The sequence below is a fragment of the Oryx dammah genome, unplaced genomic scaffold (assembly GCF_014754425.2).
Source record: "Oryx dammah isolate SB20612 unplaced genomic scaffold, SCBI_Odam_1.1 HiC_scaffold_28, whole genome shotgun sequence".
In the NCBI taxonomy this organism is placed as follows: domain Eukaryota; kingdom Metazoa; phylum Chordata; class Mammalia; order Artiodactyla; family Bovidae; genus Oryx; species Oryx dammah.
The window spans coordinates 56,807,042-56,832,373 of NW_024070212.1; the positions used below are offsets into that span (position 1 = coordinate 56,807,042).

The following is a 25,332-nucleotide window of genomic DNA, read 5'->3' on the forward strand; positions in this document are numbered from 1 at the left end:
GGCTTGCATATTAAAATACAACATATCTGCAATAAGTGCTTATTGCTCTAATTCTCTTTGGCTACATAATGCTCTTAGACTTGAATAGAAAAGTCTGAAGGTCTGAAGTCGTGTGGCTTGAAAATAAACAGGATACTAAATTCTTCAAGTAGGAATAGTGGAAAGAGGAAGGAAACTTGGGTGGGAAGTATTGTGTGCTCCCATCCCTGAACTTGTTAGGAAGAATCTGAAAAGGTGCCCCTGGAGAGAGCACCCATGCTGATTAAAGCTGGAGATCCAGTGACAAGTATCAATTGCACAGAAGGAAGCAGCACAACACTGGCTAGAAGCTCTTCTTTGCTTCCAGAAGGTTGGGCTCTGAGTGAGTGTGTCTTAAGGGAAATTGCATCAGGAGATTTTAGGAAGCTTTGAAGAGTTACTGAAATGGTAAAATGCACTGCTGAAAGATTGTTCATCCATTTGTTCAACATTTATCAAATGTGTTGAGCGCCTACCCCATGCCAGGCCCTGCACAGAGAGCCAGTGATGTGTCTGTGCCTCTCTGGAAGCTTCATCCACTCTCCTGTGATGACTTGGTTACCTTAACTCAATTCAATCCAAGCAGTATGTCGATTGCCTAAAGGGGCAGAGGTCAAAATATATGCAGTAGGGATACAAAAATGTATTGTTCTCTGAACCAATTGATGACAGTCAACCTCTCCAACTTCTATGCCACCCTTCCTTCTTATTAATTGAATCTTGAGTTTTAAATGAACATATTGCCACTTGGAACAAAGTCCACACCTCTCAGCTTTCTTTGTCCTAGGTATAACAATGAGACTAAGTATTGTCTAATGATATGAAATTAGTGGTGCTGGGTATGAAATCCAGGAAGCCTGGGTTTGAAAGAGAGGAGTTGTGCCCTTCTCCCTACCCCGAAGCTTGAAAAAAATATGTGAAGGCTGGAGCACAAACAGCTATTTCATACCACTAGGATAAGAGCTACATATCAGAGCAAAAAGCAAGAAGAACCTCAGCCTGTGATGACTGTCAAATCCATACACGGCACAGCAACCTCAAAACTCCTTTCACATGTCAGAGAAAGAAACTTTTAAAAGTTCTTTAGAGGGGCAGGTACTTTCTGTCATAGCCAAATTTAGTTCTGAATGATAAAAGCTGTTTGTCTTCACTAGCCATGAGCAGAAAAGCCAGGTCAAACTGGCTAAAACTGTAAAGGAGAATCATTGGTCCCTGTGGTTCTGAAGTAATGTAGACTTTAGGGTAGATTTGATAGGTCTGCTCAGTGATGCTGACAAAGAACCAGACTCTGTCTTCCCTTCTACAGATGAACTTCACTATAAGCTGGCTCCTCTTCAGGGGAGCACAGTGGCTGCCAGCAGCTCCTGGCTACTTGCCTCCTCACCCCCATTCAGGGAGAGGGACATCAGTTCTCTCAGAAAAATAAGGAAGTTTCTTTCGATCTTATCCGTTTTTACTGGTTCAAAATGGTCATCTGTTCATCCCTGAACCACTAATGGAATTGGGGGTGAATTTCTCTGGCGCTACAGTTTCCTGACTGCATCCAGGCACAGTGGAGCACCACAAACAGATTCACAGGGGTACAATGGTAGAAATATAAAATGTTCAAAAGGAATACAGATATACCTGTCAGACATCATCCACCCTTCTACTATTGAGTTGTATCATCCACCCTTCTACTACTAAGTTGTTTGGACCTAACTACTTAATAAATAAAAGCGTTAGATTTGATAGAGCTTATTTTTTTGTTTCTTTTGGTTTGTGTTTCACTCTTTTTTCTTGGCCTGAAGGCCCCATGAAAATATTACTGGGATACTTATGGGTACTATGAGCCAAGAGCGGAACCTTTGGCCTAGAGTCTCAGTCACGCAGTCGGAGGCGGAATTAGCTTCCCCCAGATAATGTGGGCTTCACAGGGAGGTGTGGATATACAAGTGAAAACCTAGGTAACTACTAAGAAAGCAGAGAATGGATGTGTGGGAAGCAACCACAATGTCCATAGGCCCTTGGAAGAGCTAAACCCTGCATTCTTAGAGAACTGCCTTTGTCTAGGAAAATACAGTAAGGCCTTTGTGGTAAAAGGTGAGACCCTTGAAGGCTTGGAATCAGCAGGAGACAACACAGCAAAAGAGAAAGCAAAAATGTCCTTTGCTAGAAACAACAGGAATGTGGAGATAGGGAAAGAGCCGAGAAAAGGGAATGGGGAGAGACCTGAACTACAAAGCAGAGTTGCCGCATCTCTGAAGAACACCAGCATTTCATATTCTGTTTTAAGTGTCTCTGTTACTGCAGTACTCCAATCTGCCAAAATTGAGAACAATCTATTACTGTAGGTGAATAGGGCTTTTTTTCCAGGCAGTCAAACAGAGACTGGGGTCCCAGCTTATGTTGACATCGTTTAAAAGAGGGACAGCACCTGTAAAAAAAAATTGTATTTCTAAAAGGAGCTAATTCAGTGGGGCCAGAGGTAACATGTGAATATCAGCTACCTCCTTTCCCTTCTCAACCCCTCTCCCCAAATTAGTCAAAGTTATAGAGAGGGTACAGACTAGTGGTTCTCTATCGTGTCCCCATATTATAGTCATCTGGAGGGAGTATTTGAAAAGAAACAGTGACATTTTTCCCTACTTTCAGTTCAGTTCAGTTCAGTCGCTCAGTCGTGTCCGACTCTTTGTGACCCCATGAATCTCAGAACACCAGGCCTCCCTGTCCATCACCAACTCCTGGAGTTCACTCAGACTCATGTTCATCGAGTCAGTGATGCCATCCAGCCATCTCATCCTCTGTTGTCCCCTTCTCCTCCTGCCCCCAATCCCTCCCAGTATCAGAGTTTTTTCCAATGAGTCAACTCTTCGCATGAGGTGGCCAAAGTACTGGAGTTTCAGCTTTAGCATCATTCCTTCCAATGAACACCCAGGACTGATCTCCTTCAGAATGGACTGGTTGGATTCTCCTTGCAGAGAAGACTCTCAAGAGTCTTCTCCAACACCGCAGTTCAAAAGCATCAATTCTTCAGTGCTCAGCCTTCCTCACAGTCCAACTCTCACATCTATACATGACCACTGGAAAAACCATAGCCTTGATTAGACGGATCTTTGTTGGCAAAGTAATGTCTCTGCTTTTCAATATGTTATCTAGGTTGGTCATAACTTTCCTTCCAAGGAGTAAGCATCTTTTAATTTCATGGCTGCAATCACCATCTCCAGTGATTTTGGAGCCCCAAAAAATAAAGTCTGACACTGTGTCCACTGTTTCTCCATCTATTTCCCACTAAGTGATGGGACCAGATGCCATGATCTTCGTTTTCTGAATGTTGAGCTTTAAGCCGCTTTTTCACTCTCCACTTTCACTTTCATCAAGAGGCTTTTTAGTTTCTCTTCACTTTCTGCCATAAGGATGGTGTCATCTGCATATCTGAGGTTATTGATATTTCTCCCGGCAATCTTGATTCCAGCTTGTGCTTCTTCCAGCCCAGCGTTTCTCATGATGGACTCTGCACATAAGTTAAATAAGCAGGGTGACAATATACAGCCTTGATGTACTCCTTTTCCTATTTGGAACCAGTCTGTTGTTTCATGTCCAGTTCTAACTGTTGCTTCCTGACATGCATATAGGTTTCTCAAGAAGCAGGTCAGGGGGTCTGGTATTCCCATCTCTTTCAGAATTTTCCACAGTTTATTGTGATCCACACAGTCGAAGGCTTCGGCATAGTCAATAAAGCAGAAATAGATGTTTTTCTGGAACTCTCTTTAGACCAAGTCAAAAAAGAATCTCTATGATTGGGGCCCAGAAACCTATATATTTTTTTAAAGTTCCCCAGATGATTCTAATGTGTGGCCCAAGTTGAGAACCGCTGGCCTAGGACATTCCACAAATCATGGAATGCAATTAGGTTGTACTAGACAACCTACTTTAGATCTTGAAAGGAAGAGAGACTCCTTAACTTGGGAGTGGAGGAGGAGGCTGGGGAGGGGTTGATATCGTTCCTCTTCGTCCCACTTAAAATTCTCTCCACCAAACCAAGACCACTAGAAAAGGCCTGGACGGAGTCATGAGAACTAGGGTGTAGTCCTAGCTTTGCAGTTCAGTTCACTACCTTTGTATGATTTTAGGTAGGTCACTTAATTTTTATCTCTCTGAACCTCCATAAAGAGAAGTGAGCTTGATGAAATGACATCACTTTCCCAAGCGTTCAAAGTACCTTCTCAACATTCACTGTCTGACACTAGCAAAGGCCAAATCCAGGAGGAAACTACAATTTCTCCTCCCCATTTCAGAAATGTAAAACAGAGAGCCCACATAAGTAGGTGAGATAGGGTGGCTGCTTTCTTCATCCACCATGGTTTGGTTGTCATTTACAGGGGATTTGGGTTTCTTGTACAAGATATGTGTGGATAACAGCTGTTTTCTTAAATACCAATCCATTTATTTTCAGGGATCCTATTAATTCAGAGGAAGAATAGAAGAGCAAAGGTATACGTCTTTGGAAGTTTGATTTCTCTTTTTCTGGTTATTTTTCCTCCTATCTCCCATAAGTATCTGCTTTTCTTTTAAAATATGAATAGATTTGATAGCTTTCTTCTTAAAACACTGGTTTTCAGCCAGAGGCAACTTTGTTCTCCCTTTCCCTCAAGGAAACATCCAACAATATCTGGAGATATTTTTGTTATTATGTGGGAGGTGAAGGGGGTGGATGCTACTGATATATAGTGCATAGAGGCCAAGGATGCTCAACCTCCTATAATACATAGGACAGCCCCCAAACCAAACAGTTATCCAGCCCAAAATGTCAACAGTGCTGAGGTTAAAAAAACCCATCCTAAAACATGAGTGAAATCTGTGAACCTTGTTTCACAGAAATTTCCATTTCTGAGCATATCATAGTTGAGGGGCTTTTATTACTGATGCGTTTAGCAACTGCAATGAGTCCTGAAGATCAAGTAGTTCATGACAACAAGAGAGTCCTTCAGAAGCAGGGAATTAAATAGCTATATACAATCCCAGCAGAGAAGGCAATGGCAAGCCACTCCAGTACTCTTGCCTGGAAAATCCCATGGATGGAGGAGCCTGGTAGGCTACAGTCCATGGGGTCACTATGAGTCAGACATGACTGAGGGACTTCACTTTCACTTTTCACTTTCATGAATTGGAGAAGGAAATGGCAACCCACTCCAGTGTTCTTGCCTGGAGAATCCCAGGGATGATGGAGCCTGGTGGGCTGCCATCTGTGAGGTCGCACAGAGTCAGACACGACTGAAGTGACTTAGCAGCAGCAGCAGCAGCAGTATACAATCCCAGTGGGCTTCCCAGGTGGTAGTAGTGGTAAAGAACCTGCCTGCCAAAGCAGGAGACATAAGAGATGAGGGTTCAGCACCTGGGTGGGGAAGATCTCCTGGAGGAGGGCATGGCAACCACTCTGGTATTTTTGCCTGGGAAATCCCATGGACAGAGGAGCCTGGTGGCTACAGTCCATGGGGTCACAAAAAGTTGGACACAACTGAAGCAACCCAGCACACACGCATGCATACAACCCCAATATTTATTCAATTTTTGTGTAACATTATTTACAGACATTGGAACTATTTATGGGCAAAAGTTAGTAATTGTAAGACAATCACAGAAATTGCTTTCACAAGTATGAAATCTGAAGAGGTTTTTGTTACCAGCCTTTGAGAGAAGTGGACTTTGGGGCCCCTAGAAACTGAGATGTTCAGGCTCCTTCACTGACAAATTCAGTTGGAGATAAACAGGTTCTGTTTTGAGTATGTACATGTGTTAATAATAGTCTGAAGGACCTCCGTCAAACTTAATAGTAATTTCCCATAAGGAGAGGGAGAAGAGAAAAGACAACAATGGAATAGAGGGGGAGAAAGAGGGCTTCAACTTTTTAAAGTCCACTTTTATGAAATATAATTTCTATACAGTAAAATTCACAAGCTTTAAATGTACAGTTCAGTGGGCTTTGAAAAATGTGTACAGTTGCATTAAGTCCAATAGAACTTTTTTCATATTTGACTCTTATACAAGAAACTTGTATTATGTATTTTTATAACTTGTATTTTCATTTATAACTTCATTATAATTTCATTTATAATTTATATAAAACATGTTTTTAGAAGAACTGTTTGAAATTATGTAATCATACATCACCTCATTTCTTAAGTAGCTTACAAAGATGGAAGGAGTATAGCAAAATAACCTAAGTGGAAATGAAAGGGAAAGATGGTTAAAAGGGGAACAATAATTTAAATTGGATCCAAGTTTAATAACATAAACTGTGAATTCTCATTTCCTCTTTACACGTAGGACAATTAGACTTTAAGTTTCCCATCAGTCATCTTCTCTTGTATGTTTGAAAGCTTCATTGAGTTTAGGCTCCTATTTAGCAAATCCAATTTGCTATCCTTCCTTTTAAGTATTCATGATACCTTATACCATCAGTGTATTTCAAAAGCTCATTGAAAGCTAATCCTCAAATATTGTCTGCCATGAGAAAACAAGAGCTACATGAGCCAAATTTTAAAACTAAAGTTATTCGTGATACTAACAAAGAAGGTGGAGGGTGACTTAAAGTAACTTTCTATGAAAGGCCAACTTATGCTGAAATTCAAAAACCAAGTCTTATAAAACCATGAAGCCCCCTGTATAGGGCAGTGGTTTGCTACAGCCAGCTTACCCAGGCCAACTGTTACATTTTTGGGAATTTTGACCGGTGCTTATTAAACACATCTACTATTAAAAATCAAATTGTATAAACATGATTAAATAAATTTTGTTCTAAAAAGGTAACTTCCTAATTATTACATTTTACCTTAGCCATGCTCTTACAGTTGTTTACATCTGTTTGTGTATATGGCAGTGTTATAGAACACTGTGGCCGTGCACATGCCTTCCCGATGCCATATTCAATAATATCACAGTGGTAACTTGAAATTGGCTATGGTGAGAATGTTTGCACCACAGAAATCAGCAAAGCTACAAAACAGGACTTAATTTATCATTTTACTGATTTTCTAGACATAAGAAAGTGATGGAGACATTTTTGTTTGTTTGTTTGTTTTTTTATTATTAGTTTTGGAGACATTTTTTAAACTTTTAATTTTGTATTGGGGTATATATGCTCAGTCACTAAGTCAAGTCCAACTCTTGGTTACCCCATGGCCTATAGCCCTCCAGGCTCCTCTGCCCATGGAATTCCCAAGCAAGAATACTGGAGCAGGCTGCTGTTTCCTTCTCTGGTACTGGGGTATAGCCAAATAACAACATGATAGTTTCAAGAGAACAGGGAAGGGACTCAGCCGTACATATACATGTATCCTTTCTCCCCTAAAGCCCCCTCCCATCCAGGCTGCCACATAACACTGAGCAGAGTTCCATGTGCTATACAGTAGGTCCTTGTTGGTTATCCAGTTTAAATATAGTAGTGTGTACATGTCCATCCCAAATTCTGATGGGAAAAATTTTAATTATGCAGATTAAACTAGAAGTGTATTATGTGTGTAACCATTACACTGAGGGAAAATGAGGAAATAGTCTTCCAGTATTCAAAAGCTACTATGCACTTTAGCAATGAAGTCACTTACATCATTGCCAAACATTGTCTCATCCGTCTTACTATTGTTAACAAAATATCACCCAGCAGCCATTTTGGAATTGTTATACTGATTTGTCTGTTGCAACTATTGGTTTGGACTGAAATGCACAAACTGCAAAAATCAACAGAAGCATTCTGTGAGGATCAATTGGCAATATGAAAATTACAGTCAGGAGTGCGCGTCTTTATTATTATTTAAAGATTATATGCTACCCATCCTTTAAAATACAGCAATATTTATAATAAACTTCCATGGGTATACTAGGCATATATTTTCCCCCACAGTTACCAGCATACTACCACCTGGAGCTGAAGATCTCAGGGCATTGAACATATGCTAAAGACTTTTTTCTTTAGCCTGTACCCAGGTTATGAGTACAGTTTTGTAGAGCAATTAAAAGTCCTAATGGTGATTTTCTTCACACTGTTCCAGAAAAGAAACAAAAAAGAATGCTCTTTCGTGTGCACAGACTCTCCTCTAACCCCAAGCAACTCTTTCACAAATGGCCAAGCACGCCAGGTTGAGGATTTTGAATGTCTCAAAGCAAAACAATCACAATTATTGCAAAAAAAGAAATGTTTAAATGGGTACCTGATGAGATAACCAAGGAATCATTTGCTCACACATAGGCTAAGCATTAATCCACCAGTGGTGGGGTCCGAGTCAGCAGAGCTGGACATGGGCATCATTACAAAGTGTGCATGTTTGGCCGTTTCTCATCTCTCACCTTCGAGCTTGCCCCTCTGCTGCTCTAGAGGTGACAATGCCTCTTCACCCACTGTCCTTTTCTGTTCCTGAAGGCTTTTCTCTTCCTTCATCTACTTAAAAAATAGAGTAGCTATCTCTGAGGAAACCAATCTTTGTAGTCTAATAACAAATTCAGACAACTTCAGGGGTCAGACCTTCTCTGTCCAAAATGCACTTAAATGCAAACTTTTAAAAATAGGTGCATGTCAAATAAACTGTATCTACAGGAAAAATTCGCCCACAGACTGTCAGTTAGTGAGCTCTGAGTCTAATCTTTCAAGGGCTATTTGCAAAGGCGGCAGGTTGATGTGACCACAAAATGGTGGGCGTATGGAAGCTGACTCGCCTGGACCTGAATCCTGGATTTCTGTCTTCATATGTGACCTTGGACAAATTACTGAATTTGTCTGAACCTTGGCTTTCTCATCTGTAAAATGAATTGTTGAAGAAAGGAGTGAAAATAGAGGAACCATCAATAATTAGAAGATCGCTCAGTAAGCACTTCAATTCTTTCTTGTTATTGAATGACCCAAGGGAAACTGAAAGATCATCCAGTTCTCAGTACCCAGGGAAGTTAACTTTTGATGATGAGATTTTAGGAGCTGAATTTAGGGTGTAGGTATCTGGAGAAGCAAAGCCAGGGCATGACCTCAGTAGTCAAGTAGGCAGCTGTCTACTGTACTTATTCAAGACATAAGGATAAGACCATGGGGGGGTTGCATCTGCTACATAGCTAGTCACAGAGAAGCATGGCAGGGGGGAGAAGGGAGGGAAGAATGCCAGACTTTGCATTTGGGGAGAGGTGCTTTGGTCTGATTTTTTTTCCTCTCCACGCCTTAAGTCAAAAATTTAAATCAGGGCTGTAACTCACCCAGAGAATTGCTACATGTTCCTTCTGCCCCTACTCTGCTCCTCAGCCCTCCACAGTTCAGAGTGGCCTTATAAGAGTTGGGAGGGGCGGGGGATGGGGTGCGGGTCCCAGCCTTCCACAGAAACCATTGTGTTTAAGGATTCCTTCCAGAAATAGTTTTTGTGACTTGTGGTTATAGTTTGAATAACAGAAGAAATCTTTCCTCCATATTTTCATGTGGCCCATATGATCTGAGTAAAAGCAGCAGCTCCAAACATGAGATAATTTATGGAGGAAATGTCAGCTAGCTTGGAAGGAAATATTTGGCATTGAAAGTTTGCCCAGATTTAACTAAAAAGAACCATGTAAATTCATTCTTAGGATCTATACAACCCATCAATTCAGAGAGGTTGTTTAAAAGGCAGCCTCACTTGGGTTGTGTTCATTTTGAGCTGATCCATGGAAACACTATTAAAAAATGAAAACATGATATCAATTCTAGAATGTCATTCATAGCTATTTGACTGAGCCTTAAAAGGACTGCCAAGACTTGATGCCTGGTATATTGTCAAATTCTCAATAAACTCTTGATGGATGGGAGGATAAATAAATGTATGAATGATTTTAGATATCCAGGAGCAATGAAAAGTGTGCTTGACATCATATACTGTATATCTCAATAGAATCTATAATGAGTTGTTTTAATGAGTTGGTTCCACTTTGATATGTTAAGACAAATACATATGTATGCTTCATAGGAAGATCCGGTATGAGCAAGCCAAGAATGTGCTCTGTTTCCTAAACATCTTTAAACACCTTCTGTACAACTTTGCTTCGGTATTTGACCAATGCGGCCTACATTGTTCTGTGAAACAACATAGCCTGGGAATTTTTTCAAAATAAGTGATGTAGTACAAAGAAAGCATGAGTAAGTAACAAGTGAGAGAATGAAATTGCCTTCCAGACCCGTGGATGAGAAAATTCCCAGAAATGTTGGGAACTGCCGGAAATGCCTGGTTGTTAATGCAACTAGCCATGCAAATTATCTTGGGCTGGAAGCCAGACGTTTCCCACTCGGTTTTGTGACAGCTCCCCTCTGGGGAGCAATGTGGGTTCCTTTGGATGAGCAGCTGTGTAACAGACCACCAGGACGTGGCCAATTTCCTCTCAGGGCTGCGTGCCTTCTTCATTAAGGAGATGCCTGTGTCACAAGGGACACTGACTTTCATTTCACTGCTAGTTTACCCTTGACCTAGCTTAAATTATAGATTATCATCTTCTGAAGGCAGAATCCATGGCCAGGTTAGCTTGGCATCTTGTCTAGGTTCCCACCTTCCACTGCCATCATGCCAGGCCTGAAGGGAGAGCTCTAGGAAGACAGTGGAATTGGACGGAATGCCAGTTGTATCCTGTCCTGAGTAGCTCAGTTGGTAAAAACTATGCCTGCAATGCAGGAGACCCGGTTCTGATTCCTGGGCCGGGACGATCCCCTGGAGAAGCAGTAGGCTACCCACTCCAGTATTCCTGGCCTTCCCTGGTGGCTCAGCTGGTAAAGCAGCTGCCTGCAATGCGGGAGATCTGGGTTTGATTCCTGGGTCAGGAAGATCCCCTAGAGGAGGGCATGGCAACCCACTCCAGTATTCTTGCCTGGAGAATCCTCATGGACAGAAGAACTTGGTGGGCTCCAGTCCATGAGGTGGCAAAGAATCAGACATGACTGAGCAACGAAGCACAGCACAGCACACATAGTGAATGGAATAACTCCTTTGGGAAGTGGCAAAAGTCAGAAAAGAAGTCTAGAACAGCGATTTAGCCTCTCAGATCTTCCCCCGAAGCCCTGTAGAAATCCTGTGTGTTGCCCGGAACCAGGGGCCTCTGGGGACCTTGCAGCATGTATACAGTTTAGGGGCTTTCTCCTTTTCATTCTGGCTCCCAGGGCAGTGAGAAGCAGGAAGTATAGTCCCTGGGGTTAAAGGAACACTTTACACACAGCTTTGGAGCAATACACCTCCTCTACCCCTTTTTAGGAAAAAATGTTGGGACATAGAGCTAAAGAGCCCAACAGCCACATTCTCGGGATATTTGAAATGATGCTCATCTTTTAACAAAGGCTGCCGTGCATCCACAAAGCAGAAGCAAAACCTGTTTCTCCACCTCATGGGGGCTCCATCATTGAGCTCATAGCGGTGATGCCCTACCAGCAGGGCTGCGAGCACATCCTCACATCCTCACAGGGCCATTCCAGCACAACAGGGGAAAGATGCTAGAGAAACACACAATCTCCTGAATCTTTTGCTGTGTATTCCCCTCTGGATGGCAAGCGCCCTGCGTTCTGTACAGGGCGCTTGCCATCTCCCGAACTCAGCTGTAAATAAATGCAAGCTGTCTTATTCAGACAATAACAACACATAAGAAAAAAGAAAATAATCACTAACAGGAAGAGAAAAACCTGTCCCAAATGATGGAAACCCTCTGTGTTTAGAATAAGTACCTTTAGCTTTTTCATGGAAAAAATGTAATTTTTTTTATTATCTATAGTTACCACTTCCTAAATCCTTTTAATTTAGAAAGACTATGCCTGACAGAGCTTTTGTAATTTTTCTTCCATAGTTAAGCAGAACTACTCACTGCTCCAAATGGGGTCTGTTCTATTATTAAAAGTCATTTCTTTGGGCATATTTTTAAACCTGTCTTAAAATGATAACTAAGGGGCCTTGATAAATTAATTGCAAAGCTTCTCCTAAGGTGGCTTCAGTAGTTTCATTTAGACATTTATTTTAAGAGTATCTCTCAGTAGAATTTATCAGGGAATTGCTTTATGTATTCCCAGCATTAAAGTATTTCCCCACTAAGAATATTATAATTCCTTTCCTCATAGTGCTGAAAAAAAGTGAAACTATCCTCAAACAGTGTTAGATTGGGTACTGACCCTTATGTCAGTAATTTTAGGAATGTTCCCACCAGAAGTTATAAATCATACATATAAGACCCGGAAGAGAGAGAAACATTAAAGAGTAAGGGAAAACAGCTATTAGAGTTTCACATAAACACCGTTAACTGGAGAACAATAAATCAAGCGCATAGGAAGCGGGGGTGGTATTGTTCAAACTAGAAGGCTGAGGGGGGGTGGATAGGAGGGAGCATGGTGCGAGCTGAAGGCCGGGTAAACAAAGCACGCCGAGAAAGGAAGTATTCTGTCTCCGTTACTCCAGAGAAACTGGGCCCTTCTGAGGTAGGCATAACCCTGGAGATTCTAGTTTGTTCCTTCATGGTTAAACAAGACGTCAGCACTGATAACATCCTTGATAACACTTCCTTTGGAATGTACTACATTCCACGTTTCTGCTTCATAGTCAGCCCCGGACAAACATGAGTCAGACTGAGAGGTGGGGAATTTGCCAGGCTGCTCATGGGACCGTTGAAGCTATACTCAGGCCTGTGAGGTATGGCCTTGCTATGCTTCTTTCCCTTTCAGCTCATCTTGTACTAAGAGCCATAGGTGATTTCTTCACCTCAAAACAGACTATCTTAAGTGTGAGGTTAAAGGGCAAAGTCTGCGAGAATGGTAGTTGGGACTGCAGACTGGACACGTGAACCCTGTTTGTCTGATCATGCTGTGGTAAAATACTAGTAGCTAATTAAGGGATTAATACAGTGCCTAAGTATAGTCATTATCTTCATTTATCTTTCATAATAAATGTGTGAAAGACCATTATTATCCCAACTTTATAGATGAGGAGTCTGCAGTGCACGGGGTCACAAAGAGTCGGACACAACTGAACAACTGAACAACAACAGATGAGGAAGCTAAGAAGTGAGAAAAAAAAAGAGCTTGAATTTCTATAGCTCACAGAGGAGAAAACTGAGACTCAAACCCAGGTCTTAGTCCAGAGTTCATGGTCTTAATGTGTCCCTTCCCACACAATGATAAAGGGAAGCTACTATTACTGTGTTTTGAAAGCAGCCAAAAGAAAGTCTGCATAAGATATAATTAAATAGCAATTCATAAGAGATCAGAGTTAGTTGGGTCTGGATTTTTTTCTCTTAAACAAGCCTCTTCATATTATTTTGCAGCATATCCATTTCAAAAAGAGAGCTAAGTTGAATATATTGATAATTTGCTTAGAATAGTTCTTAATTGTCCATGTATTGAATGGCTGCTGCTGCTGTGCTGTTCTCACTCATGTCTGACTCTTTGCAACCCCATGGACTGTAACCTGCCAGAATCCTCTGTCCACAAGATTTTCCAGGCAAGAACACTGAAGTGGGCGGCCATTTCCTCCTTCAGGGAATCTTCCCAACCCAGGGATCGAACCTGACTCTTTTTCATCTCCTGCGTTGGCAGGCAAATTCTTTACCACTGAGCCACCTGGGAAGCCCATATGTATGGAATAGGTCTGAGCTTTCTCAGTCTAGGTGTTAAAGAAACGCCCACCCTACTGGTGGGTGATTCATCCTATGGGTCTTTCCCCTCAGGGAACAATTTAAATTTAAAAGTCCAAGAGAGATGTCCAGTCAAATCCAAACTGTACCATGCCTTAATAAGATTACACATGAAAAGAGAAGAAATAGTACCATGATAAATGGTACCATGGTCAGTTTTTACCATAAATTAAAAGTACCAAATAAGTGAAAAATAAATGATATGGTACTTTGTAGGACAAAGATTTTGCTGCAGCTCTGAAGATTAAGAAAGAGAGCAAAGTGAGATGATTAATAAATTAAGTTTTGAGTTGCACAAATCTGGATTTAAATCTACCTGCATGAGCCTGGTCAAGTTTTTTGACCTCTCTCAGTCCATTTTCTTGATCTGTAAAATGGGAATTTGGGGATTCAATAATACATATAAAATTATTAGCATGGTGCTCTGCTTGTTCTTATTGTAATACAATTGTCTCTTTGTCTGACAGTCTACTCCAGTAGGCTGTGACCTCTTCAAAAACTGGACATTTCCCTGTTTATCTTTGCGTCTCTGCACCTTTGATATAGTGCTTAAGCTCATCCCCACTCCCGATGTTTCCTTCTCTGTGAAGGATATTCCATATTACTTCTGGTTTCTGTCTGCCCTTGACATAGTCCCCACTAGGAAAAGAGAATGATTTACCTGATGGTGAGTCAAGAAGACCTTACCATCTGTACTCTTCACATCCTCTTGAGAACGAAGTTTCTGCAGGGAGCTTGGTATCTCATCCACTCTTTCCCAACATTAATCTTACTTTCCAGTGGCTCTGTGACTGAATGCGCAAGAGACCTAACTCTGGGTTCTAGGAATATAAGGCCCATTTCCACACAGATATCGAGGGGTAAAGGAAGACCTAGCTGGAAATGTAGATTAGAACCAGACAATGAAAAGATCTTGTTATATCTTCATGGCATGACATTTTGGCAGATTCTTTCAAACGTATAGATAACGATAAAGAATGGAAAGAAGCTACATGAGTAAGCCCAAAATAATACTTGTTTTCATTTTTGATGTTTGGAAAGGAGCTACATGAGTAAGCCCAAAATAATACTTGTTTTCACTTTTGATGTTTGGATATTTTTGGTGTTATGGGGTGGGGGTAAGGAGGTGGGGGAGGTTGTTATTTGCATTTTTGTTTTAATTTGTTGAGGGGCTAAAGATGAGATGAATTCTTTGTAGAATTCATCTGTCTTATTTTTAAGTTGTTTTATACTAGGGTTCTAATAAACTCATTACTTGATGAATAGACTTGCTAAGTTGGTTTTTCTTCAAGTGTGGTCCAGGGACCATCTCCCTCAGAATTACCCAGAGGGACCTCAGAATACAAATTTCTGTTCCTCACCTCAAATCTGTCAAACTAGAATCCCTAGGGGTGAGACCTTGGAATATGATTTTAACATTCACCTCCCCCAGGGGATTTTTATGCTCATTGTATTCAGGATAGCACCTGCTAACAGACAAGTGAATTCAATTTATTAATAAATGCCCCTAGAAGAAGAAATTATGTTTGTGCACATACATGTGCAGTTATTGCTAATCAGTTAACTGACCATTCTGATTGCTGCTATAGTTCTTTTCCCTATAGACCAGAGCAGTCCTGCTAACTCAGCCAAGGATATCGTCAAAACCCCAGCGGGGCCTTTTGTCTGTGTGTCTTTCTGATAGATCTTATGAACAAAAACTTAAAAATTAAACATTTTAAAACCCTTAAAAACACTTTTAAAAGAACCCTTACAATTCTTCCAAAGAACAATAGTTACATCTGGTTTTCCTTTTCTGGTTTTAAGTGACTGGAGGTAACGGACAAACTTCAACACAGAGGAGCATGCTTAGGTGGAGGTTGCAAGCTTTTATCCTGCCACATTGCCCGCCTGTTGGCCGATGTGGGAGATGCTCTGCTCAGGCCTGCTTTGTGTCTCTCTATAGATCATGCAACAGATGAGTGATCATCGCTACGACAAGCTCACGGTGCCTGATGACACGGCCGCAAACTGCCTATACCTGAATATCCCCAGCAAAGGCCACGTCTTGCTGCACCGAACCCCAGAAGAGTACCCAGAAAGTGCTAAGGTAATAAAAACGTCCTTCCTGCCACAGTAGCTGGGGAGACCTCCTCAAAACCTTCCTGCCTAAGGATTTTTTTCACGATCGAGTGACAAATAACAGGGGCTTCCTTTCCCCCTAAACACATCATTAGGAAAGCCCAAAAGGATAACATAATTTAGGGCCAAAGGAAAGTTTATTTAGCTCGCTCTTCTCATTAGTGTCGTTGGTCAGTAATGCATGCAGAGTAATTGAGATGATCATGCCTGGTATTCATAGCCTTTCAAATGAGTATTGGATCTCCCGAGTCTGTGCTCCAGCTCTGATTAAATGTACTTCCTGACACTCACATGCTCATCAAGCATAGAGACCTACACAGGTCAACTGTGTCATTATTTCTGACAAATCTAAGCTGCCCCTCAACAGAGGGCCGTTTATTCCTTAAGGCAGAGAAGTAGGAATGACCCAAAGAGAAGAGTGCTCGTTGTCAGGGCTGCAGAAAAGCAAGGGCTACATATCCTAGGCAGCAAAGTCTTGAAAGGAGAGAACAGGAAGAAATATAAAATATTGCACATTCAGAACCAGCCAGCTGGGCCCTACAAGTATCTCTTCATTTGTGTTCTAAACAGGGAATTGCCTCCTTGGTATGGAATTCTTTCCTGGTCTGAAAGAAAGACTGGTCTTCCCAGGTTTTCAGAGCACTCTGCCAGTCTTACCTGTATACTTTAGTAATTTCATTTTAATCATACCAAACAGATCCAAGCGTGCTCATCCATAGATCCTTCAAGGGTTCATATCCTTTTCAGGCATTTCAGCATCATCTCTGCCCAAAGGAACAAGATATCTATACGAAGCATTACAGAAGAGCCTTAATAACCATTGATCTCTCTTTTTTTATATGCATGTATCTTAGGTTTAACATTTTTATAAAACAGTTTTGCTACCTTTTAAAAACTCAGTACTGTATAATTACTAGGCTGATTCTCATAATCAGGATCTCCCAAAGCAGATTAAAAAGGAAGAAGGGGAGGAGGATAAGCTGATTTTTTTTTTCTATTGTCATGGCCAAAAGTGTGAATCTGAGGAAAATAGAGGACCCCTGACCCCCCAGACTGTGTCTTAACCAGCTCTCAAATGAATACTGGATCTCATATCTTAATGTGCATCAAAGTAGTTAAAAATACAGGTTCCTGGACTTCCACCCTGGAATCTGCAGTATCAGTAAGCACCCTGGTCACTGAACTTACTTGGGGAGATGGGGCTCTGGATCATTCATACCTACCTCTTCAGCCACATCAACCATGTGATAGTGGGATTATCATTAACTGCTTCTGAATTCAGCCCTGGGTCTGTCACCAAAAACAGTAACACTATTCATGTTTATAGAGGGCTTTCTCTGTGCCAGGCACTGTGCCTGGCGTGCTGTATGCATTACCCTATCCATCCATTACAGCAGCCCGTGCAGGCACTAATATTATTCCAGTCTTACAGAGAAATAATCCCGTGGGGATGCTAATTGACTGAAATCACACTTGAAACCATGAGTTGACAGAATTGGGGCTGGAACGCAGCTCTAATTCCACCACTCTTAATTAACCATGGTACCAAATTTTAAGGAACCAAGTACACTCTACAGAAGCATGGTGGATTGGTTTTAGACAGTATATTTTCAAGTGATTTTTTTAAAAACAATATGCTTTGATTTATCATCAGAGAAAAATCTGTTTACTGTTTATTTGAAGGTTTGACACACGCTTTCTTTCTATTCATGTCAAAAGATGCTCTAAAATTCACACCTGTCATTTAAAAGCACTTTGACCTGAAACCCTTCACTTAAATCATATTTTGGCAAGTGTTTCTAGTTAGCTTGTTAAGGAAAGAAACATAGTTGAGAGGGTTTTAAAGTCTGGAGAGAGAGTCATACTCAGACTGAAATCAAGGCCACAGACTTTCATATATCACTTAATCCAGCACTGACAAGGGCAGAATAAAGGCCTTTCTAGTAACAACCACATTTCTGACACATCTTTGGCTTTGAGGTTAGAGCAGCGAGCTGGTGGTTAACCAGTGCTGCTCGCTTTATGGGTTTCGCTGTGGGCATGGGTGTGGTCTCAGTGACATGCATACCTTGGGGTTCCATGTATGAAAAGCCTGAACTCACAAGCTAAATGCATTATCTATCCCAGGCAGAGGGTGGGGTGGGGTGGGGCTGGGGCTGGGGCTGGAGGGCCAGGGAAAACAGAGGCAGAAACTGAACCTTCTCTACTTTTCCTTGATTCCTCCTACAGGTTTATGAAAAGCTGAAGGACCATATGCTGATCCCCGTGAGCATTTCTGAACTGGAAAAGGTGGACGGGCTGCTGACCTGCTGCTCGGTTTTAATTAACAAGAAAGTAGACTCCTGAGTCGCAGTCCCTCCCTTGTATCCGGCAGTACTGCACTCCTAAAGCCGGTAACTGTACCCACTCCTGTCGTTTTCATTGACAATCTCCTGTGCCACTGCGCCACTAACCCTGGTTTACAATTCTAAGTTTCATTCCTTGGTTCTGCACCTCGCCCACCCCCTCCCCTCACAGTGGTACCTAAACTGTGGATTTGCTCAACGAGTTAAGCAATCTAGAAAATATAGAGCTAATGAATTATTGAAATGTGATTAATACTAGTAAGGAAACATTTGTTTTAGTGTTTGTATTATCTGTGTGAAAATCATTTAGTTGCCAATATATGCCGACGAATGTCTTCTTGATCAATCAGATAAACTGGGTTTTCTTTCTGTTTGTCATTAATCATCTCTGGCTCCTGTGAAATTCCCTGTCCAGGGATCCTCTCCTCTTCTCTCTTTTTTCTTTTTTTCCTACTTCACCATCACCTTGACCTTAGGTAGAGTCCGGGGTCTCGCCTTCGCCACACCTTCCTGCAAGCGGACGCTGTCTCTCAGTCTTCTCCGCCTCACGGCTGCGTCTTCTGCCATCACACCACTGACCCCCAGAAGGGTCCACCTTAGCAGAAGTGTGACGAAAATCAGAGCAGCTGCTGAGGGGAGACTTAACTACACAGAGGCAATTCCCAATGGAGTTTGCCCCAGAGATCTAAATTCCAGAAGAAGTAGGGCACCGCACCTAAGAAGGTGAATTCAGCGTCAGATGGTTGCTAGGGGACTGCAGATCAAGAAGCTTGGAAACACTCCATGGGTACAACACTTCAGGAAGTCTTTAAGTCACATTCCATGAATTTTTGCTTCATTACTGGCCATTTACAGACCTTGAGGAATAGACTGAATTTTTTTCGTTTAACTCATTTTCATTCCCCCCGGTTGTAACTCACCCTGCTTCCACCCTTCTACCCCTACACTCTTCCTGATCTACAGAGTTATTCCTTTCAAAAGAGTCATTACATTTAACAATGATTGTAGATGGGCTAGTGCAAGCCATTTGGAGCATGTTCAGGAAATGATAGGCTTGGTGCTTGAAACCAACTACAGACAATGGACAATTCTACGTTGACATATCCAACATTTACTGTGGAATTCAATTGAAATTTATTTCCTGTCTAGCCTTCCCGTTACACAAGCTTAAACTGACACAGATCTCCTAACAAATAACAATGCTGCAGCGAAGGGAGAGATAGCTGTCTTTTACTTAAACCTGAAAGAATCAGCCTTTTGGCAACCCTGGGGAAATGGTACTTTCCAAGGAATGGTGACTGATCCAGGCATGTTATCAAACTTCCCAGTCATCTCCACCTTTCCTATATTGCCTTTGGCTTCTTAAGATTCGGGGAGTTTAAGAAATGCTACTTTAAGTCTTGCTCTGCTCACCTACAGGTTTGTAATCAGACATTCTTTATGTTTGGTGACCAAGAGAGAATACCTTCATTCATTCTCTCTCCCCCTGAGCGAATGGAAGTAAGAAACCTCTGAGCATACAAGACATCCTTAACCACTATGTTTTTTATTTGATGATTTTACGTCAGACTTTGAAGAAATTCCTCCTCCTCCTTTTTCTTTTTGCTTAAATTTAATATTCATATCATACAAATATCTAATTTCATGCATCCTATGACTAAAACATATCTTGATCACTGTCATATTTCCAACCGTCTCATCATGGGTGAACAATATATTTTTGCCACAGAGAGAATGAATGTCATCCACATGCCAAGTTAATAAATAAAATTGTCCTCAGCAGTTATAGCTGCCCTTTTGGATTAAATCTGTCCCTATGCTGGCAAAAACAGAAATCCTCCCCAGGAGAGTTCAACATCTCAAAAACAGCCACAGGAAAATGAATGCAATGAGCCACTTCAGGCTTACTAGTAAAGCTAATTGGCTTATGATTTTCAATATCTTTATTTCTCTCATTCCAAATTAAAGAACTGTTCTCTATTATGTTTAGTAAATTGAAAGTGGATCAATTTTTCTTTTGAACAGTTTGTTCTAACAGAAGGCTGTTTTCACTTTTCTTTTTCTTTGCGTCTTTCCATCTTTCATTCTCTTTGTCTCAAGAAATCACTTAGAATCTATGTGCCTCTTCTACAGAATCTTATTCTGCACTGTTCCATCACCTACAAGACTGGCTTCTTTGGACCCGCTCTGTGATATGATGATGTGAAAACCTAAAATACTTGCAGAATACTAATATTCTTTCTTTGGTGTACTCATCAGCATAATAGTATCTTTGAAGAGGAAAGACAACCCATTGCCCCATTATATAGGTTCCTCTTTTGTCCCATGTGATTTACAAGGATAAACTAACAGAAACTGCTTTTTGACATTATAAGGACATTAGAAATTGTATGTAAGTAAATAACAGTTGAGTCGGAATCTCGTGGTCAATAAGATTCAGCTTACTAAGGACAATACAGAGAAAGTACATGAAGCGGCATTATTTCTCAACTGTGACGGATTGCTATAGAAATCAGCAGGCAGATCTCTCTCCTGTGTATTGATTGCTCTTTCAAGCTACTGTGAACAGATTCCTAAGGCTATCTCTTCATCCCGAACCGGGGAAATAGTCTGCAGATGAACAATGTGACTTATTTAGAGTTGCATGTTAATCTTTGTAATTATTTACTCTTTAACATCCTACAAAACTCAGAAATGATTTCCACATGGTGTTAGATTTATCGTGCATTTTATCTTGCTGACCATCCTGTTGCAGGCCATGTATGGTTATCCACTCTGTGTGCCAAAACCAGTAATGCCTTTCACGGCCCTTTAGTCCAGAGAAGTTCTGCACTGATTTTAGTCTCTTGCTGTCCTGATCCTACAGGTATACCGATCACGATGGAATAAAGTGTGAGTTGTACTGTGCTTGACAGCCTGTGTCTCTTTTTTGCAACAGAAACTTCTATGATGAATGAAATCACCATTTCCTTGCTATCAGAGATGGGAAGGTTTTTTTCTCTTTTCCTGTAAGATATGGGATTAGACATACTATATCTGTAAATCAGCTGCCATCCAAAGCTTGGATTAAAATGATAATTGAAGGATACTTAATCCTTCTGGTGCTTAAAAAGTATGCATATTATCCATGCCTGGTCAGGAGACCTTGATTTCACATGTGTTCCTCCTTGAAACAGCTTCCCTGGTTTCTTTTACTCCTGACTGTCATCAGCACATTATAATATGGCTTAGTTATAGAGACAGTTGAACAGTTTTTTTTGTTATGCTTATGCAAGAGTTTGGTTTTTTGTTTTGTTTATTTTACAGTAAGCATTTTTTTAAGGAAATTTGAAGGTTTTTTTTAATGAAGCTTTTTATTTGCAACAATTTTTTGCAAACTGAAAGTAGCTTCATTGTTCTCATTATAAAGATAATAACTGCTCATCACAAAAATAAAAATCACACCATACCCTCCAAAAAACATAAAACATAGGAAAAAATACCCTAAATTTTATCATCTACAGATAGCTACTATTAAAATTTTGGAGAGGAGTTCCCTAGTGGTCCAGGGGCTAAGATTCGAGTTCTGAATGCAGGGTGCTCAGGTTTGAACCCTGGTCAGGGAACTAGATCCCATATGCTCTAACTAAGAGTCTGCATGTCACAATGAAGATCCTGCATGCTGCAGCTAAGAACTGGCACAGCCAAATACATACACTTTTTTTTTAATTTTGGAGAATATCCGCACAGATACAGATGTAAATATGAGATAATTTTACATAATTACACTGTTTCATAACCTGCTTCCTTCACTTGGCAATATATTGTGGCCATCTCTCCATGTCAATAAATATAGATTTACATCAGCAATTTTAACAGCCCTGAATATTTCATGATACAGTTGTACAGCAGCTCTTTCTAATTTATATGGAATGTTATATCACAGATGGTCAGCATGCCCATATTTCTAGTAGCCGGGGTCTTCAGGCTATCAAAAATGTTCTGCATACAAGCTTTCACACACCCGCAGGGTGAGCTCAATCTGTAGTCCTCTTACGGTAACTGAAGGGTGAATGCAAAAGCCCACTGAAAGCACAGACCAATACTAAAATCCCTTGGAGAGTTCATTGATTTAGTCACACCTCTCAGCTGATGATGCATTGGTTAGTTCTCCATTATTTAGGCGAGTATTAATATAGGTGATGAAGCTAAAAACTGCCAACTGCCACCCCCTGCAAAACTGCTTTGGGCCCCCACAGGAAATGGAACCCTCCACCCAAGTGCCAGGGTTCAGTGCTACTCTCAGAGGAGAAAGGGAGATAGTTTTTTATTTTATTTTCTTTTGATTTGGGGCTGTACTGTGCAGTATGCGGGATCTTAGTTCCCCAACCAGGGGGTACACCCGTGCCCCCCGCATTGAAAGCTTAGAGACCTAACCACTGGACCACCAGGGAAGTCCTAGGGAGGCACTATTTTAAGGCAAGAATTAGCAGGGCTTCCCTAACTGGTCTTCCTCCCAGCCTTCCAGAAGAACGAAGATAAAAATCCCCTCTCGTGACAAGCTTCAGATTCTGAAAAATGAGAATTTGCTGGATGAAGAATTCTGATCAACAATCATTTTAGACACATGAGCCAAAGGAGGAGAGGGTGGCAGAGGATGAGACAGTTGGATGGCATCACCGATTCAAAGGACACGTTCTTGGGCAAACTCTGGGAGAGAGTGAGGGACAGGGTGGCCTGGCATGCTGCAGTCCATGGGGTCTCAAAGAGTCACACGCAACTTAGTGAATGAACAACAACAACAAACACGTGAGCAGTTTAGCAAGTGCCCACATTCTGCCAGCCCACACCAGTATTCTTGCCTGGAGAATCCTATGGACAGAGGAGCCTGGTGGGCTACAGTCCATGGGATCACAGAGTCGGACATGACTAAGCGACTGGACATGCACGCACACACACTATGCCAAGCTCCTGGGTGCAGCTTCTGTCTTTCAAGAGCTGACAATCTGAGAGGGGCAGGAAAGGAAGACCACACAAGTACCCAGATGATGGTGACACAACAGAAGGTAAGGGAACCACCAAAAAGAAGGGTGCCATGGCGGTTCCTGAGTAGGGGCGAACAGATGGAGGGCTTAATCTGGCCTTGAAAAGTCAGCTCTGGCTTCAATAAGCCAGGATGGAGGCCTGGGAAATAAATAGCAAGAGCAAAAGCTGGGAGGTAGGAGAGCACGGTGTGCACTTCAGAGGCACCTACTGTGTGCCCATTAACTCTGCTGGGCCCTGGCAATACAGTGGTAACTACCACTGCTTTCCTAGAATTCACATCCACGTAGGAAGACAGACGTTAAACAAGTTACAGAAAGTGTAGTAAACATTATGAAAGGAGAATGGGGTTATCAGGTCACATGGTAGAGCCCAGCAAATGGATTTGTTTGGCTGAAACATGAGATAACAAATACAAGAGCACAGGGAGACAATGGATGTTGGAATGTCAAGGGCTTTGGATATTGGGGCAGAATTGGGGCTTCCCTGATAGCTCAGTTGGTAAAGAATCCACCTGCAATGCAGGAGACCCCAGTTTGATTCCTGGGTCAGAAAGATCTGCTGGAGAAGGGATAGGCTACCCACTCCTATATTCTTGGGCTTTTCTTGTGGCTCAGCTGGTAAAGAATCCACCTGCAATGTGAGAAACCTGGGTTCGATCCATGGGTTGGGAAGAGCCCCTGGAGAAGGAAACAGCTACCTACTCCAGTAGTCTGGCCTGGAGAATTCCATGGACTGTCTAGTCCGTGGAGTCACAAAGAGTCAGACACGACTGAACGATTTTCACTTTCACTCACTCTGGCAGTCTGGGAGTGTCCCCTGAAGACTCTGGGGACAAGGAGTTGTACAAATGGAATATGATATGGCAGCATTGTATGCAATGACCGGGAATTGAGTCTGCTGTTCTTCTAAACTTAATCTCCTCAAATATAATTCATCATTGAAATATCTCTTCTCATCATGAAAATGAGAGCTGGGCAATTAACTTTCTATTTTCTCTCCTGAAAAACAGATTAATAACACCTTCCTCTCCCAACTCCAAGGGGATATTTTCAAGGCAAATGAGATAAAAGGACTACAGGGTTCTTTGGAAGAAAGGTATAATGTAAATATCATTATCATCATCATTATCCTCATTAACTCCTATCACAAGTCTGGAGCCCATCAAAATGTCATCTTCTATTTGACACATCAATCACCTACTCCAGAAATAACTCAGAATTTTCATCATTGATGCCTGTAAGCTGGCCTGACGGCTTCTGTGGTGAATTTACAGGTTTCCTTGGTCCCCGACAAGGCTGCTCCAAAGATATATCTACCTTAGGGAACTTCTGGCAAATCGGAATGGTCCTCATCTCCCTTCCCTCTCCAAACACTCATTTCCAACTCAGTGAAAGCTGAACCATTTAAAGCACAAGATAAGGGGGTTTATCAGGCTTTTGGGAGAACATGTAAGTGCCAAGTATGTTAGTCACTATAAATAAATAAAAGATTCAAACCAGTTTGCCCCTTAACCACTTGGTAAAATATAGCTTGGGCTGGCTTGTGACATGAATGCCTACAAGCGGCGATGGGTCCCTAGGTCTTAGGAAGCCCTCTCTATTTATAAATAGAAAGTTTAGTCATTTGGCTATGAATACAAAGAAAGAGTTTGGGTGAATTAGCACAGACTTCTGAAGGTGGTTTGCTTTTCCTATGCTTAAACTTTTATTTATTTATTTTTTTTAAGTTCCTGCCCACAGACAAGGATGCCTATTGATTAGACAGGGCTTTGGGCCAGAACTCAGAGGACAACTGCTCAAAATTAAACAAAGAAACCATGTGCTATGTGTTGAAATTTCCCACTCTCCCATCAAGGTACAAGAGTGCATATTTCAAACTCTGCATATTTCACACCACTGCAGGAAAAGTTCAGGAACCAAACAAGTTCTGATTCCAAGCAACAGTTGAGCTGTGTAAAAATGTTAGCTCTTCTACCTCTGGAAAGAGCTTTGGAATAAACAGAGTCACGGCCATGGATCCAACAGAGGCTTAAAATTCCAGGACAGGATATGAACAAAGTCATCTACTTTGTTTACATGGGACTCAGATGAGCATATGAGATTCCCCTGGAGTTAATGTTAGGACAGCAATACGGGGCTTGCTTTCTTTCTAGGCTTAATAATAATTAAGGGAGACAGATGGAACATTA

At 41.5% G+C, this 25,332-nt stretch overlaps 1 protein-coding gene across 1 annotated transcript in view; it reads left to right on the forward strand.

Annotated features, from left to right (window-relative positions):
• The window catches only part of DDAH1 (dimethylarginine dimethylaminohydrolase 1), a 154,624-nt gene extending 133,598 nt beyond the window's left edge, over positions 1 to 21,026 (forward strand). Inside the window, exons 5-6 of the mRNA XM_040232421.1 lie at positions 15,599 to 15,742; positions 18,004 to 21,026. Coding sequence (XP_040088355.1) covers positions 15,599 to 15,742; positions 18,004 to 18,120 — 261 coding nt within the window. The 3' untranslated portion in view covers positions 18,121 to 21,026. The remainder of the gene's footprint in view (positions 1 to 15,598; positions 15,743 to 18,003) is intronic.
• The last annotated feature ends 4,306 nt before the right edge of the window (positions 21,027 to 25,332 follow it).